General features: G+C 47.7%; 1 protein-coding gene across 3 annotated transcripts in view; it reads left to right on the forward strand.

Moving 5' to 3' along the window:
* The window catches only part of ARHGAP35 (Rho GTPase activating protein 35), a 115032-nt gene that overhangs the window by 51992 nt on the left and 49430 nt on the right, over nucleotides 1–13610 (forward strand). For 2 of the 3 annotated variants that reach the window (XR_003591585.3, XM_004015332.6), the window contains exon 3: nucleotides 3812–3956. Coding sequence is in view for 1 of the 3 variants with exons in the window: in XM_004015332.6 (XP_004015381.1) it covers nucleotides 3812–3956 (145 nt within the window). In the remaining 2 variants the exon portion in view is untranslated. Of the gene's footprint in view, nucleotides 1–3811; nucleotides 4015–13610 lie in introns of all 3 variants that reach the window. The other variant, XR_009596227.1, reaches the window with a different exon arrangement.

Genomic DNA, 13610 nt, shown 5'->3' on the forward strand with positions numbered 1-13610 from the left:
TCACAAAGGAGAGAGGACAGGAGGCTTTGACGTTCGTAGGTCACTGGCCTCTGAACCCTGGCTCTCTCAGTGCTGAGTGTGAATCTCTCTGAGCCCCTGATTTCATATCTGTAGAAAGGGGTTAATAACCCTTACCTTGAAGGGTGTGTGTGAGCTTTCAGATAAGTGCAGAGCGCCTAACACAGCGTGTCCAGCACACGGCCACTCCTGATAAATGCCTCTTATTTTCCCATTTTGCACCCAGTCCGACTCTAAACTTAGACACGCAGATGTGTAGCTTATTCTCAGGGCTTGGTTTCCTCTAGCTGGCTGCTTTTCAGTCCAGCCCACTAATGAGCGAGCCCAGAGGAAGATAGCTGTTGGGATGGTGTTATTTTCTTCTCTCCGAGGACCTGCTGCTGAGAGCACTCTGCCGACGCCCTGATGAGCGACACATGTCTGACCTGGGACTGAGACATCTGGCAGACCACTCAGAAGAATGGCATTTCCATCTCGACATGTGCCCAGTAACCCTTCATGCCTGCGGTGTTGCCTGTCATAGCAACAGTCCTGCCCGACTCTTGGCCTGTACCGCAGTCTTGATTTCCTTCCTCAGAAGGTTTGGAATTAGTTGCGCAAGAATCCCTGCCTGATTTTGTGACACCCTAGAGAGCCTTCAGTTATTTCAAGGGAATATTTTGGCGTTCTGTAAAGCAGAGTTTGTTTAAATCTTAGAGAGAATGAGAGTGAACATCGGGTCATTCAACAAGGGGAGCTGATGCTGTTGCCAGAGCTCACGTTCCATTTGTAATTTGGAGTGCTGAGCTTGATTAGATCTTATTAGACTCTGAGGTGAGAGGGTAAGAGCAGCTCTCTAATTTAGCCTTCCATCTGACGGCAGGGTCTCCTTGACAATGAGTGTTGCCTGTCGGTTGCAGCCTCTGCTCTGAACATTAACAGAGCAGTCTTTCCTTTTTAAAGCTGGGGCGGAGGGGTTGTTTGTTCTTTAAACTTCTCTGGCCAAAATTGCCTCTTTGTCTTTGTCTCATCTCTCCCAACATGACTGTACAAGATAATCTGCTCTCTTTCCATGAAATAGCCCTGGTAGCTGTTTGAAATAGCTGTCATCATGCCCCATTCTTTCTTTGAGCAGCTTAAACATCCCTGGTGCATTTTATGTGAGACTTCATTTCCTTTAGAAGTTCAGGTTGTCAGTGTGCCCTCAGTCACTTATTTGGTCACCCGTGTGTTCGCTGCATCCCAAGGACTCTCAGGGGAAGGTAACGAACCGTAGTGGTTACGAGTGCAGGTTTTGTAGCCAGAACTGACTGGGGCAAGTAACTGAATTTTTCTGGGATTCAGCTTCTTCATCTGTGAAATAGAGTTTTAAACACCCGTACCCACAGATCTATTGTGAATCTGGAATGAAATATACATATAAAGAATTTAAAACAGAATCCGGTACTTAGTTCAGGTGATGGAAGTTAAACTTTCTAGCTAACTTAAACTGTTAGAACACACTTCATCAGCTCGAGTATTGAGAGGGTGGAGGAAGTATGACATTAAGGTTTACTGTCTGTTTACTAGAACTGTGGTCAGAGGCGTTATAGTGATTAGAAATAGCTTCCTGGCAGCTCTCTTGAAGTTTTTTTTTCCATTCCATAACAGCAGTTTATTTGGAAGCCTCAAGGTTTTACTGAAGAACAATGGTATTGTTGTGGTAGTTTCGACTGGCAGATTCTGCCGGATTGGGGTTGGCCAAAAGAATGCCACTTAAATCCAGATGGTCTTCCTTGTGTGTTCAGACCCTGCAGCTTATCGTTTAAATGCTGCGGCCTTAAGAGAGAGCCTCAGTTGACTCATTGTTGTCCGGTTGCTGCTGTGTGTAATGATGGAAAACGCTCAGTCCTCCTCTTTTAGTAACAGCTCACACTCTTGGGCGACTGTGTCCTCTGGGCACCGAGCCACTTCCAGTACATCATATCACTTCACCCTCAGGACCGCCTTGTGAGGAGGGTACTGTCCCCGGGGTGCTAAGCAGCTTGACCACATAGAACCTGTCACCTGGGAGTCAAACCCAAATTCTGTTAGATTTGGAAGCTTAAATCCTTTATGTTATGTTGTACTTCATGTAAGTAGAAGATGCTGGAGAGAGGCCAGGTTGGTTAAGTTATTTCATGTGAAGATAAATTGTAAGTCACTTTCTTTTCCATACTTCTTTGATAAAAAGTGTGAAGTCAGGGCCTGTTTGCCTCAGGCAGTCTGAACGGGGAGCTAGCAGCAGCCACGCCCCACAAGCTGAGAGACTGTGGCAGTGGTTTCACCGGGAATGGGCGTCTTGCAGCGACAGGGATGGGTAGGCTGTGTGGAGAGCAGGTTCTTCTCTGGGACCCTTGGACCCATTCACATGGCATTACCGTTCTCCAGATCAGTTGGCGAGATGTATGCGGGTTGGACCGCTTGGCCTTTGGTCTGTCATATGAGATAGTATCAGCCAGCAACCCAGAGTAGCCTTGTTCTTTTGAGTGCATTTTATTCTCACCTGTTTTTGTTTTTTGTTTTTTTTTTTTTTGCCACATGTTTGCAGAGGAAGTCCTCAGCGAATCTCAGACTAAATAGGAAGTGATTTATTCCCATGTAAAGGGGATACGAAAAGGAATGAGGATGAGCAGGATGAGGAAAGGGAATGATTGATACCGACCTATTTAAGCTAGTTAGCTGTCCCTTTTAGTGGACTTTATCCAAAGATCCCTAAGTACTTTTAAAAGTTGGACATATTGGTAAATAAACCTGCCCTTCTGGTGTCATAAATTTGTTAATAAAACTGAATTGCTAGAGATATACCTGGGTACCTTTACCTTGATCCTATTTGGTTATCCTCCTCTTCAGTAGGTACTTTAACAACAGGCCAAAATTTCAGGTATATTTCTGTAGCTTTAGAAAACTTAGCATTGGTCTAGAGCATTTTTTTTTTCCTCGTGTAATCTTCAAAATAAAAGATTTGAATAATTTTGGAGCGAAATATCTCAGTAATGTTTATGAGCATGGACTTTGGAGACAGACCCTCCTGAGTCTGAATCCTCGCACTGTCGCTTACTTGCTAGGTCCTGTGAGACATTTTCCTTGGTTAAGTGGAACGCCGCAAGGTTGAATAGAAACGGTATCTGGAACTTCCTTGGTACGTAGTAAGCTCTCCAGTAGCTGTTGCTGCTTCTCCTACTCCTACTGCTTGAGCGAGGTGACTTCTAGGAAGGAACGAAGGATCATCTTATTTGTCTTGTCTGATTAGTTGGTTTCACCCTCTCCCAGTGCAGAAGCCATTGGGAATTAACCCCAGAATGATAGATGAGAGCGAGTTCTTCCTGGGAATTTGCAGCAGAACGTGTGCTCTCTTGTCTGGAAGGAGGAAATTACTAGTTTTCAATTCCACTTTTTAATCTTTTAAAAAGATTTTAGCTATCTTTTGAGTGTATAGTATCTATTATCTGTGTGGAATGTTTGGAATATTTCCTGTTTACTCCATTGCATGCCTGATAAAGGATGTTGGCCAGTCCTCTCATTGTTGTTAAATAAACATGGCCTGTTTCTTGTAAACACCTTTGTTCTGATAATGCAGTTTCACACTCAAGGTGTGACTACTTGGCAACTTGCCAGCGTCTTATGTGATACTTGGAGGAATGAGATGAGTAGGTGAGTCTCTTTATCCCGCTTGAAGTCTCTTTTCTAAGTTTCCATGCCACTGTGAGTTCCCCTCTGGAAGCCTTACTGATGTCTGACGTGTGTGTTGAGACTCACTTTGTTTTCCTGTTTTTTTTCCCTCTTTCCTGGACAGAAACCAAAGCCCAAGCCCCGGCCGTCGATCGCAAAGGCAGCCTGGGAGAGTAACTATTTCGGGGTGCCCTTGACGACCGTGGTGACTCCGGAGAAGCCGATTCCCGTGTTCATCGAGCGATGCATCGAGTACATTGAAGCCACAGGTAAATGTCACCTCAGAGAAGCGGCCGTTTCCACTGTCTGCGGGCTGCTTGCTAGAGGGTAAGCCATCTGGAGATTCTGGAATCCTGTCTCGTTTCCGTGAGATGCTTTCCGAGAAGGTGCTGAGTAATCCCAACAGCTGTTGGACTTGGGGCTCCTCCGTCTTTGTGTAGTTGCGAGGCCTTTGGGTGCACGGGAGGAGAGCAGCCGTGCCGTCAGGACCGCAGCTGAAGCTGGTTAGAATACCCGCGCCCCCAGCCCCCTGTCTAGCGTGCGGCCTGTCTGTCCCTCTAGGTCTCTCAGCAGGGAAAGAAGCTCATTTATCAGTGACCTCGACGCTGTTCTGGACACAAATAGTAACACATTTTGGTTGAACAGAAGAAATGTGTAGTTGGCCATCAGTCAGGTGCCTGAGATTCATATATTGATAGTTTTTTTCCTGCAGTAAGAAAATGAATCCTTAGATACCATCTTATCAAGCAGCTACATTTCCAATTCCATTAACACCTTGGTGTTATCCCAAATGCTGAGTGTCTTAAAATTTTCTGTGTTGCTCTTGAAGTGATAAAGTTCTACCTGTTTTAAAAAAACGTATTTTGTTCGTTTAGAGCTCCTCTAATGTAACGTGTCTCCTTGTCGTTTCTCCCTTCCGCCCCCCACACACTTTTTTTTCCTTTTTGGCCATGTCCCATGACTTATGAGATCTTAGTTCCCCGACCAGGGATTGAATTCAGTCCCCGGCAGTGAAAGCACAGAGCCCTAACCATTGGACCTCCAGGGAGCTCCCATCCTTGGCATTTCTTTTGTAATCCCTGGAGCTTCCTTGTGTCCCTTGATTTTCTCCTGGATACTGTGAAAGCTGATGAGCTTTGAGGAGGAAGTATAGTGGGCACATGGTTATGTGGATTCTCGAGCTTTAGGAGTTGAGCTCAAGAATATTATAGGTTTGTACTAATTTGAAACCAAGGTAGAGATTATAATCTCTCTCTGTGTTCTTTCTAATTTTGGTATTACCTGTAATGATATTAAGTATTGTGTGGTATGGACAGCCTGCTGATAATTTCAGTAGCATATTAAGCTGAGTGATGGTGTTAATATTTACTCAGGTTGTGCCAAATCAGGGGAACTGGATTTCAAATTACGTGCTCCGTAGACTTTGAGTTGTTACCAGGGTTTCCTCGGTCACCCCAGGATTGACTTCGCATAATTATGACAGATCTGCAGTTTTGTCCTGTACCCAGAACCTTTTGTCAGGGTCCACTTTCTTGACCTTGGTTTTATATCAGCTTCTTCCTGCACCTCTGCCTTGGGCAGGGAGGAAGTGTGCAGGAAGCAAGTTTGGGTAATTCAAGCCTCTCCTTGTTGACCCAACACTTGAGAGAGATAGTTTGTATCATTTAGAGGGGTTGTTCCCTAACTTTATTTTGAAGTAATTTCAGATTTATAAGAAAGTTACCAAAATGTAAGCCATAAGAAATTTAAAAGTTGCAATTCCAGGTTCCTTAAACGGTAACATGTTACCACATTGCCTGTCTCATGGGTCCCTGCCCTGCATTGTCTGTGTGTCTTTTTTCTGAAATGGTTGAAAGCCACAGACATGATACACCTTTACTTCTAAACACTTCAGTGGATGTTCCCTGAAAGCATTCTCTTTATGTAACCACCATGCAGTTATCAAAATTATGACGTTAATACCCAGTACTAACCTATTCATTTCATTAGTTGCCACATCGACATCCTGTAATAGCAAAAGGCAGAGCCTTTTTTGGTGCAGAAGCTGATCTCAGGCCACACGGTGCATTCAGTCATGGGGTCTCTTCAGTCTCCTTTAATCTTGAACAGTTCCGTTGGTCTGTTTTTCATGGTCTCGATGATTTTTAAAAGCACAGATTAGTCATTTGGAGCTTCCTCAACTTGGGTTTTTTTTTATGTTTCCTTACGATTAGGCTCATGGTTGCCCTTTTGGAAGAAACGTCAGGGAAGCGAGGCTGTGTCCTCAGAGCATCATACCAAGTGGCGTGTGTTGTCAGTGTGTCCCGTCACTGGAGATCTTCTCGTTGATCCCTTGATTAAGGTGGTGGTGTCTGCTGAGCTTCTTTACTGTAAAGCTACTCTTTCTCCAGTTACCTGAATAAGTACTTTGTAGGGAGATGCTTTGAGACTGTGTAAATACCTGTTTTCTCCTACTGTTTTCACCTTTCTTGGTGGCTCAGACAGTAAAGAATCCTCCTGCCAATGCAGGAGACCCGGGTTCAGTCCCTGAGTCGGGAAGATCCCCTGGAGGAGGGCATGGCAACCCACTCCAATATTCTCGCCTGGAGAATCCCATGGACAGAGAAGCGTGGGGTCCTCTACAGTCCATGGGGTTGCAAAGAGTCAGACATGACTGAGCGACTAACACACACACATAATTTTAGCATCCATTGATGCTTCTTCCCTGAGACAACGATCGCTCTAATTCCTTCTTTATTTATTGGTTAGGATTCCAGGGGAGCCTCCTAGGACTGGGCTACTGGACTGGCTCGCCTGTGGTAGCAACAAATGCTTGAAGTCATCCGCTAGGGGAGCGCCCCCTAGCTTAGCACCTCAGTGGGCTCAATCTATCGTTCCCATCCTGGTTCTCCCGACTCTTAGACTGGGCTTAGCTTTTTTTCCATCCAGCACTTCTCAATACTGTTTCTCACCCGAGAGTCCTTTCAGGCGTGATCTCTTCAGGCGTGACCTCTTCAGCCCTGCCCCCAGGTCACCAGCAGCCCCCACTGAGCCTCTGCTTCTCTTAAAGTTCCATTAGATGCCCCATTGCTCACCCTGACACCCCAGAGCTTGGAACTTGAGCGTCCTCTCTGACTCATTGCATCAGTTCCCAAGTATGTCTCTCCCCTCCGTCATCGCTTGGCTCTGTCTCCTCCACTTCGTTTCTCCTGCTCCACCATCACGCTCCTCCTCGGTCCATCCCAGTTCTGTGATAGTCCCTCTCCTGCAAACCTCTTGCTTCCTCATTGCCTCCCAGATGCCGACTCCTCCCTCCTGCACACAGTCCTGCCGTGGTTGTCTGCCTGCCTTCTTCCCTCAGTCCTTTCCTCTTTCGCTCCCTCCCTCCCCCTTCTTTGCTTTATATGACTGCAGGCATTAATTTAAAAATTGTTTTACAAGAATACACAGTGTATTAGAAGGGTGTGACCAGGGCAGAATTTCTCTGCCCTGCTTATGTCCTCTGTGTGGTTTGAAATGTGTCCCACATCCCTCCTTGCCTCTGGAACTTGTCCTCATTCTTCAAGACTCTTCCACCCCCAGGAGCCCCTGGAGTGTAACCTCCCTGGCAGCTTTGCTCAGCACGTTTCAGTCCTGAGAACAGGATTCTCTGTCCTCTGGACTCTGAGAGCCCAGCACACAATGTCCGCTAGTTGGTGGAGTGATTGGTTTTCAACCTAGAATACCGTAATTCCATTGTTTTCTTCTTTCTTACCTTCTCCCCTTAAATTCTAGTCACAAATTGTAGTCACATGCTTCCCTTCATTGGCATTAATTTCTATTTTTATAGAATTTCAAGAAAAATTTTAGATGTGGTATCTGTGAGCTTAATGTGCGCTGGAAGCAGATGTCCTTGAGTACTCAGTTTCCTAAAAGAACTTGTTTTCGGCTTCCTAAAATCTAAGCGTGTTTGTTGTAAAAATTCAACAGAAGGCAGAAACTGTGAAAAAGAATTTAAAGATTCATTGATCTTCCACTTAATGGGAACCACTGTGGGTGTTCTGATGGGTCACCTTATAGTCTCATTTCCCTGCCTGTGTGTGTGCTTAGTCACTCAGTCGTCTCTGACTCTCTGTGACCCTTGGACTGGAGCTCTCCAGACTCCTCTGTCCATGGCGATTCTCCAGGCAAGAATGTTGGAGTGGGTTGCCGTGCCCCTCTCCAGGGGATCGTCTCAACCCAGGGATCAAACCCAGGTCTCCCACATCGCAGGCGGATCCTTTACCGTCTCAGCTACCAGGGAAGCCCAAGAACGCTGGAGTGGGTGGCCTCTCCCTTCACCAGGGAATCTTCCCGACCCAGGGATCGAACCGGGGTCTCCGCACTGCAGGCGGACTTGTTGGCAGCTGAGCTAGCAGGGGGTCCCCTGTGCCTGTGATAGGTGTTTGATTTGACATCACTCGGATTATGTGGTAGTATAGTTCTCCAGAACTGTGCAGCATAACCCAGATGACGCTGAAGAGCTCTGAGGTTACCAGCTTCCTCCTGTGTCCCTGCAGAAAAAAGACCTCAGTAACTAAGAGTTGTATCAAAGGACCATTGTTTGAGATCCATTGTTGTTTAAACCACACATTGTTTTGTGAGCATGTTCCCCTGTCGTTAAGCACCCTGTGAAAATACGACTTTTAACTGCTGTACAGTGTTCCGTTACATGGCTGTATCACCGATAGTTCAGCCGTTCCTCTGTTGTCCGGCCCCTGTAGCATTTTCTCCTGCTGGGAGAGGCATTTGGGAAGAGTGAGACATCGCTTCAGATTTGCAGTTAGACCGCGTTCAGATCTCCGCTCTGCCGCCCGCTCATCTGTGAACTGAAGGTGATGGCGGGACTGGCCCCCTGGCTGCTGGGGCTCAGGGGGCCTTGTGCGTCGGGCAGTGCGTGTGGCGCCTGGCCCGAGGAAGTGCTCCGTGTGGGCTGCTCGTCATGCTCAGCTTCACCCGGAGTGTGTTTGGTCTTCCTGTTGCTGGTCAGCTTTACCGAGTTATGACTCTTCTCTTTCCTCCCTGACTTTTAAATTTGAAAATGATAAAATCCACGGAAAGAATAGTACAGTAATCTCCCAGTATTCACCAGTGGTTACCATTTTGCCCCTTTAACCTTTTCTCCCCGCAATTTGTATTGTTGTTAAGCCATTTGAAAGTGAGGTGCAGATACCATGTCACTTTACTCCCAGAAAATCTCAGGATATATCCCTAAGCTTAAGAACTTTTCCCCCCATAACTTCAGTAACATTATCAATTTTAAGAATTGTTCAGTTAGTTGTGTCTGACTCTGTGACCCCATGGACTGCAGCACGCCAGGCTTCCCCATCCGTCACCAACTCCCAGAGCTTGCTCAAACTCATGTCCATCGAGTCGGTGATGCCATCCAACCATCTCATCCTCTGTCGCCCCCTTCTCTTCCTGTGTTCAGTCTTTCCCAGCATCAGGGTCTTTTCCAATGAATGAGCTCTTCATGTCAGGTGGCCAGAGTATTGGAGCTTCAGCGTTAGTCCTTCCAATGAATATTCAGGATTGATTTTCTTTAGGATTGACTGGTTTGATCTCCTTGCAATCCAAGGGACTCAAGAGTGTTCTCCAACACCACAGTTCAAAAGCATCAATTCTTTGGCGCTCAGACTTCTTTAAGAATATTAACATTAATTCAAGAGCATTTCTAATGCTGTCTGTGTTGACTCAGATGTACTCAGTTGACTTAAAACTGCCTCTTAGCTGAATTTTTTGTGCTAGAATCCTATCAGTATTCACAGTGCAATTAGCAATTGCCTCCTTAGTCCCTTCCGGTTGAGAACGGTTCTCTCTGCCTTCCTTCTTTTAATGCTGACTCTTTGTGAAGAGTCTAGACAGTTGTCCTGTGGACTGCCCCCTTCTGCGATGCGCTATCTGTGCCTCTCCAGTGTCCTTGGCCCGCTTCTGACACCCGGGCCACCGCCTCATCGTCACGTGGCTCCTGCGTGAGCTGAAGGCCAGGCCGCAGACACGGTGGCGGGCAGCAGTGCCACCTACTCCCTCCCTGGACAGAGCACAGCTGTGAAGTGGGCGCAGGGACTCGCTTACATTTTGGAGAATGAATAAATTATGGATCAGGTTTTTTCCCTAGCCTGGACTGATTTATACTGAACTTATGCTTCCTCTTTAAACTTTTTGTTTTATATTAGAGTATAGCTAATTACCAGTGTTGTGATAGTTTCAGCCGGACAGCAAGGGGACTCAGCCGTACATAACACGCGCACCCATTCTCCCGCAAGCCCTCGCCCTCCAGGCTGCCGTATAACACCGAGCAGAGCTCCCTGTGCTGCTCCAGGCTGCCGTATAACACCGAGCAGAGCTCCCTGTGCTGCTCCAGGCTGCCGTATAACACCGAGCAGAGCTCCCTGTGCTGCTCCAGGCTGCCGTATAACACCGAGCAGAGCCCCCTGTGCTGCTCCAGGCTGCCGTATAACACCGAGCAGAGCTCCCTGTGCTGCGCAGTAGTCCTTGGTGGTTGTCCAGTTTAAATTCAGCCCTGAGTGAATGTCCATCCCATACTCCCTGCTGTCCCTGAGTGAATGTCCATCCCATACTCCCTGCTGTCCCTTCCTCCATCCCTCCCCCTGGCAGCCATGTCTGTAAGTCTTGAACTTGCACTTTCTTGGGGGAAGTCTGCGCTGCCACCTGACCACCCCCCCACCCCGCCTTACTCATGGTAGACATTGTTACCACACGACCCCATTTCTACATGGTAGTCCGGGCAGTCACTTGCAGCCGATTCAGATGTATTCCAGATGAAGCTTGTTTGTCAGGCTGGTCCGTGCGGTTCAGAGTCAGACGTCACTGTGTCCCGTTTCTGTGTCCATCTCCTGCGTCTCGGCACTGTGCTCATCCAGGCAAATAAAACACTGCATGGTGACTTTGAGGGGCAGTGCCTGGGAGCTGGCGTTCCGCCAGCCACAGGGAGGCCTTCCGTACCCCAGAGTCTCTGTGGCTACTCGCTTGCTGCTTCACAGCCAGTGTCACAGTGGGAGCCCAGGCAGAGCCTTGCAGTAGAGGAACTGGTGTGAACGTTGTGAGTGGGGACCACTTCAGCCATCCTGTCACCTTAACAGTATTTTTTTGGGGTCCAAGGCAGGGGGCTTGGGTTCATTCCCTGGTCAGGGAACTAAGATCCTGCAAGCTGTGCAGCACGGCCAAAAAAAAAAAGTATGAGAGCAATACACTTGTTCACTATAAAATAATTAATTATTATAAACAGGTACTGTGTAGGTATGTAACAGAAAGTCCCTTATAATCCCAGCTCTCCAGAAGTAATCTGCATTAATAGTTGGATTATATTTTCTGCTAATGCTGTCCCCAAAAATGTTTAAAAACATGAGGTCACATTGCTGTTCGACAGCTTGTTTTTTGTTTTAAACACTATGTTTCTTGTGCATCATCTTTTAAGATTTAATCTCCAAGCTGACTGTGTTTTAACCTTTGACCTGAGAAAGGGTGGCAAGAGTTGGGCACACGGGGGTCCCTGGGAAAATGGGGAGAGGAGCTTTGCAGCCAGTCCCGTCTTCCTGGGACTGCTGGACCGCGATCCCACACTGTGTGAGCAGTTTGTCTGCTCTTGCTGGATGCGAACCAGGAAGAAAGGGCTGCTGCCTTCTCGCCTCCAGGTGCGCTGCCCCGAGTTCCCAGGGCTCTGTTGGAGCGCCTCCTCCGTATCCTTAGGTCAGCTTGTCACGTTGTGGGTGGAGATTGGCTCTGGTTTGCACCTGGTTTTTTCCCTGAGCTTTCTGACCAGTTCATTTATCCTTGTTCCATATTTTCTAAAATTGGAATGTGTTCAAGAAAGGGCCAGCGGGTAGAAAAGTGTTCAGATCAACCTGCACTTTAGCCCAGCCCAGCCCAGGGCCAGCCCTTGCGCTCCCCGTGCTCGTGGGATGTTAGGCTCTCCGTCTCCCAGCTCTGGTCGCATAGCGGGCTGGGAAAGGCACCTCCTCCTGCAGCCTTTCTGGGGTCCGCCCAGAAGTGGGCGGAGGCACTGGCTGTGGGTCGGACTGGCCTTTTTTTTTTTTTTTTTTGGTAGGGAACTTTTTCTTCCAGTTTTCACCCATGTGAGAAATTGGTCGGGGCCGTGGGGTCCCTGCTTCCCTTCCACAGCAGTGTGACTTCTCAGTGCAAGGGCGCCTCGGCCCAGCTGACCTCACGTCTCTGTGCCGGGCAGGGAGTGGGAATATTCACTTCTAGACAGTTTATCTCCCTGGAGTTGGGGGGAGGACTCACTTGGAGAGCCTGTTCACCATCCTGAGACTAGTTTCTGAGGATAAGGATGCTGTCTTTACACCTCACAAAACTGAGGCTTTAAATCCCGAGTCTCTGGGCCAGTTTTGAGTCAAGGCTCCCTTCCCCAAGTTGGGAGAAACAGCCCCGTGACACAGATGCTCGCTCCCCAAGGGAGCTTCCAGGGGTCACCCCTCCCCGTCCCGGAAGGGCTAATGCACTGCAGAAGGGGTCGCCCCTCCCCGTCCCGGAGGGGCTAACGCACTGCAGACTGAGAGCCCCGGGCCTGCTCGTCCGTGCTCTGCGGCACGGGCTCCCCAGGCCCTCAGCCTCGTGTGTGGGCCATTTCACTAAAAATAGCATTCTCTAGGAATGAGTTCTTTGAATGGTGTGTAAGGTCAAATCTTCTTGCTCTCTCTGTGACTTCTAATCTTTTTCTTTGGGCAGTGGGAGGAGGGGACAGGGTCGCAGTGGCAGACTTCCTTGGCATCCAGCAGTCCTTTTCCTCATCACTTTGCTTACTGAGAGGTGAGCAGTCCACAGCGCCTGCAGCGGGTGCCACAGGCAGCTGAGAAGAATTGTTCCGAGGGAGAAGCAGCTTCATTTGGACACAAGGCCCCTCCCTCTTTGCATCTTGAATTATAATGTATTCAGACTGTACCGTGTAAATAACTGGTAGGCCCTGGTATGGTTAATTTCTGTTGGTCTGTATGGAGTGAGAAACTCCATGTAGTCAAGGAGGCCTGCAGCTGTGTAGAATAATAATGCCAAAGATGGCCTGACATCATGTTAACTCTCCCCGTCTTCTATCCCTGACACATTTATTCGTTGAGTGCTTGCCGTGTTCCAGGTGCTGTACTGGGCACTTGGCATCCGTGATCTCATCTCACTCAAGATTGTTTTCTTGCTGTAAGAACCCACATGAGGGAAGGTGACTCTCGGGAGGTGCAGTCAGGGGTCAGCATGGTCTTTTATCATTGCAGGGAGGACCTCAGTGTCAATAAAGTGCAGGGTTAGCTTGGCTGGAGAGAAGGCGGCAGCATTTGTATTCTCTTCCCCTGCTCTCTGGGAGGAGTCCTACCTCCAAATCTGGTAAGAGCTCCAGCACTCTGCCTTTCAAGGTAGCACTGCCTGGGCACAGCATTGCCCCTGAAATTCACATTTATTTTCAAAAGCTCTTTGTGGGAGGGTCTGGCATTGAACCACACTACCCTGTGTTGGGGTTTCAGTTCCTGTACAAAACAGGCTGTGTAATACAAGAGGTTTTTTTCCTATCTGACTTCCAGGGGCACTCCTTGATAGTCAAGCTTGACATTTCATTTCTGATGGAGTAGAAAAATCCAGATAGAGTCCCAAGTGGTTGTAGAAAGACAGAAATGTCCTGATAATTCATTAATAGGTTTAAAAATATTTAGCTTACCATCTTGTGGTGGTGGAGGATGGCAGATTCCCTTTAGTCAGCAGATATTTATTGGATTAATCCATTACTATATTCATTAATGCTAGGCACTGTGTTGAACTAAAGTTGGCCTCATGATATCCAGGGGTGGAGGAGATAGGCATAATTACACGAATGAATAATTAATTCAAGCAAGGAACGTGATTGGATTTTAAAGTCACTGGAGAATAACACAACTGACAGGACCAGGTGACGATAGGGAGCA

This window comes from Ovis aries, chromosome 14, assembly GCF_016772045.2.
Source record: "Ovis aries strain OAR_USU_Benz2616 breed Rambouillet chromosome 14, ARS-UI_Ramb_v3.0, whole genome shotgun sequence".
Classification (NCBI taxonomy): Eukaryota; Metazoa; Chordata; class Mammalia; order Artiodactyla; family Bovidae; genus Ovis; species Ovis aries.